The sequence below is a fragment of the Zeus faber genome, assembly GCF_960531495.2.
Source record: "Zeus faber genome assembly, chromosome: 8".
Lineage (NCBI taxonomy): Eukaryota > Metazoa > Chordata > Actinopteri > Zeiformes > Zeidae > Zeus > Zeus faber.
In genome coordinates, this window is record NC_137195.1 from 22663335 (window position 1) to 22665834 (window position 2500).

At 48.0% G+C, this 2500-nt stretch overlaps 1 protein-coding gene and 1 pseudogene across 2 annotated transcripts in view; both read left to right on the forward strand.

The window, feature by feature from the left end:
- The window catches only part of ulk4 (unc-51 like kinase 4), a gene marked incomplete at both ends in the record, with an annotated part of 25712 nt that extends 24732 nt beyond the window's left edge, over positions 1 to 980 (forward strand). Inside the window, one exon of the mRNA XM_080004838.1 lies at positions 957 to 980. Coding sequence (XP_079860964.1) covers positions 957 to 980 — 24 coding nt within the window. The remainder of the gene's footprint in view (positions 1 to 956) is intronic.
- Positions 981 to 1679: 699 nt separating this feature from the next.
- Positions 1680 to 2500, forward strand: part of LOC307233629 (prostaglandin reductase 1-like) — an 836-nt pseudogene continuing 15 nt past the window's right edge. The window contains exon 1 of the transcript in view: positions 1680 to 2500. This exon is cut by the window's right edge and continues 15 nt beyond it. The product of the transcript in view is annotated as a prostaglandin reductase 1-like (transcript).

Consider the following 2500-nt stretch of genomic DNA (forward strand, 5'->3'; position numbering starts at 1 on the left):
TTTCTTTCCCAGGCCTTCAGCTGAAAAACCGGATGTGACTGCTGTTGGTTGTTGGAGGACAGCAATGCAGCTTTAGTGTCACGGCGATGCCTGATCTCTTGATTGAGGAAAAGTTGAACTTGTGTCCATCACACCGCTGGATTGACTCTTGAGCTATCCACGCTAACCTGAATCAACAGCTGAGCAAGGTGTTGTTGGAGTTGTGGCTCCAGCTCTAACCCGCTCACGATCTCCTAACTGCCCAGTGAAAGGGGCTACGTTCATAAACTGTTTGGAACACAACTGGTTGGCTGATGTTTCTCCACCTCTTAACGGACACAGATCAGATATTCTTCTTCGAAAGTCAGCAGTGCTTCCACCCAAATCTCCTACAGTACACGATGTGGCAAGCTTGAGGGTTTTATTTCAAGTTTTTCTCCAACATCCACCCTGCATATCTCTTGCCTAGGGGACTGGTCAGGGTTTTCTGGATCGTGGACCATGTTGCCCCAGAGTGCTCAAATCCTGGTGAGCTTGTACCCTGAACTGTCTTCACACACTCCTCAGGCTTTCCATTATCGCTAAGTGGTGCACACCTACCTGTTAAGGCTGGAATAATTAAATATAAAAATCAAATAACAGGTTGGGCGTGGGCGTCGTGTCACCCAACAACGCAGCTGCACCTGACAAACATCCGCCGCCTACATGTAAAGGTCCGACTACACAGTTCTGTGGTTCTTTAGACTTCACAAAGCTTGATCTACACAAGAACTTTATTCAAGCTCACCATCACACATCGAGCAGAAAGCTGAAAAGCCTTTGTCACACAAATAAATTGGTATGGGGATAGTTACACGGACATACCATTTGCCTTTATTTCTTGCTCCTGGCTCTCCTAGTAACTCATGTTCACAGTATTTGCGATTCTTGGTCTGTTTCACTTTCTCTGTACAACATTGTGTTCCATGCCAACCTAGGATGACCAGCTCCACCAGCGCTAATGAAAACGTCTGGCTATAGATATAGAGATGTAGCCTTTTGCAGACAAAGCAAGGGACTTTGTGGGATTCAATGAGTTGCCGAACCAGTGAAATGCATAATGATTTTAACATTTGATGGCTTTTTCTTGAAACAACAAGGCAATTGAATCTTCCATCCCACTTCCTGTGGAAGTGCTGCACACATAAATCAGCTTGGCATTGGAAGTCTCGCTCAGCAGAAATTCCAATTTTCAAAGTTTGGCTGTGGCCTTTGTATGGCTGAACAAAAGGGTCAATATCAGACTTTGGAACCGGGCAGTTTCTATATCCCTAAGGAGAAGGGCAATGAAATGTAAGGGGTTCCCGACCAGCTGCTTCTTTCCACAAAATATTTTGTTTTTTCAAAAGTTTTACAAAATCTGTGCTCAGACTCTAAATTAAAGTTAACACAAATTAACCCCAGCAGCTTTTTAAAGCTATTTGGACTACAATATTCTGCCATGACAATATCAAAAAAATAATGAGGCATTAATGACAAAATAAAATAAATGTATTTTTCCTAGCGTTGCAGGATAGAGTATAACCTATAAAATCATATTTCTTGGCCGCTGTGCAGAAACAGAGCTCACCACCAGAGTCCAGCTTAGGCGTCAAATGTCCCATCCCTGGTTTATTCCTCTCTTTATGGAAATCAGCAGCGGCTGTTGGAAGCAGAGAACCATGGTCCAGGCTCAGGCGTGGATCCTGACCCAGCACTTTGAGGGCTTCCCCACTGGCAGCAACTTTGAGCTCAAGACGGAGCAACTTCCAGAGCCCCAAGATGGAGAGGTGCTCCTGGAAGCGTTATTTCTCAGCGTAGACGTACATGAGGCTGTTCAGTCGAGTCCGCATGAATGAAGGGGACGTCATGATCGGGGCTCAAGTGGCAAAGGTGATTCAAAGTAAGAACTCTGCTTTTCCGGTGGGCAGCCATGTGGTGGGCCAGTGTGGCCGGCGGACTTACACCATCTGCAATGGGACCGGCCTCACTCCCGTCATGTCCGACTGGCCCAAAGACGTCCCCATGTCGCTGGCCCTGGGCACCATCGGCACGCCAGGGCTGACGGCTCTGTACAGTATCGAGGAGGTCCTGGCTCTGCCCTGCTGGTCAGGGCAGAGCGGGGTCTGATGCCAAGGTGGCCTTCGTGAAGGAGCTGGGCTGCAATGAGACCTTCAACTACAAGACTGTTCTTTAGAGGAGGCGCTGAAGAACTGCTCCCCAGAAGGAACCGACTGCTACTTTGAGAACGTGGGAGGCCCATTTTCAACCATAGCCTTGCAACAGATGAAGGATTTTGGAAGAATAGCTGTTTGTGGAGGCATATCGTTGTACAATGATGGGAGGGAACAGGTGGGAAGACAAACACCCCGAGTCCCTCCGCAGGCTGATGGCCTGGATGAAGGAGGGCAAATTACAGTGTCGAGAGCACGTGACCGAAGGCTTCGACAACATCCCCCCTGCGTTCGTGGGAATGCTGCAGGGAGAGAACATCGGCAAGGCC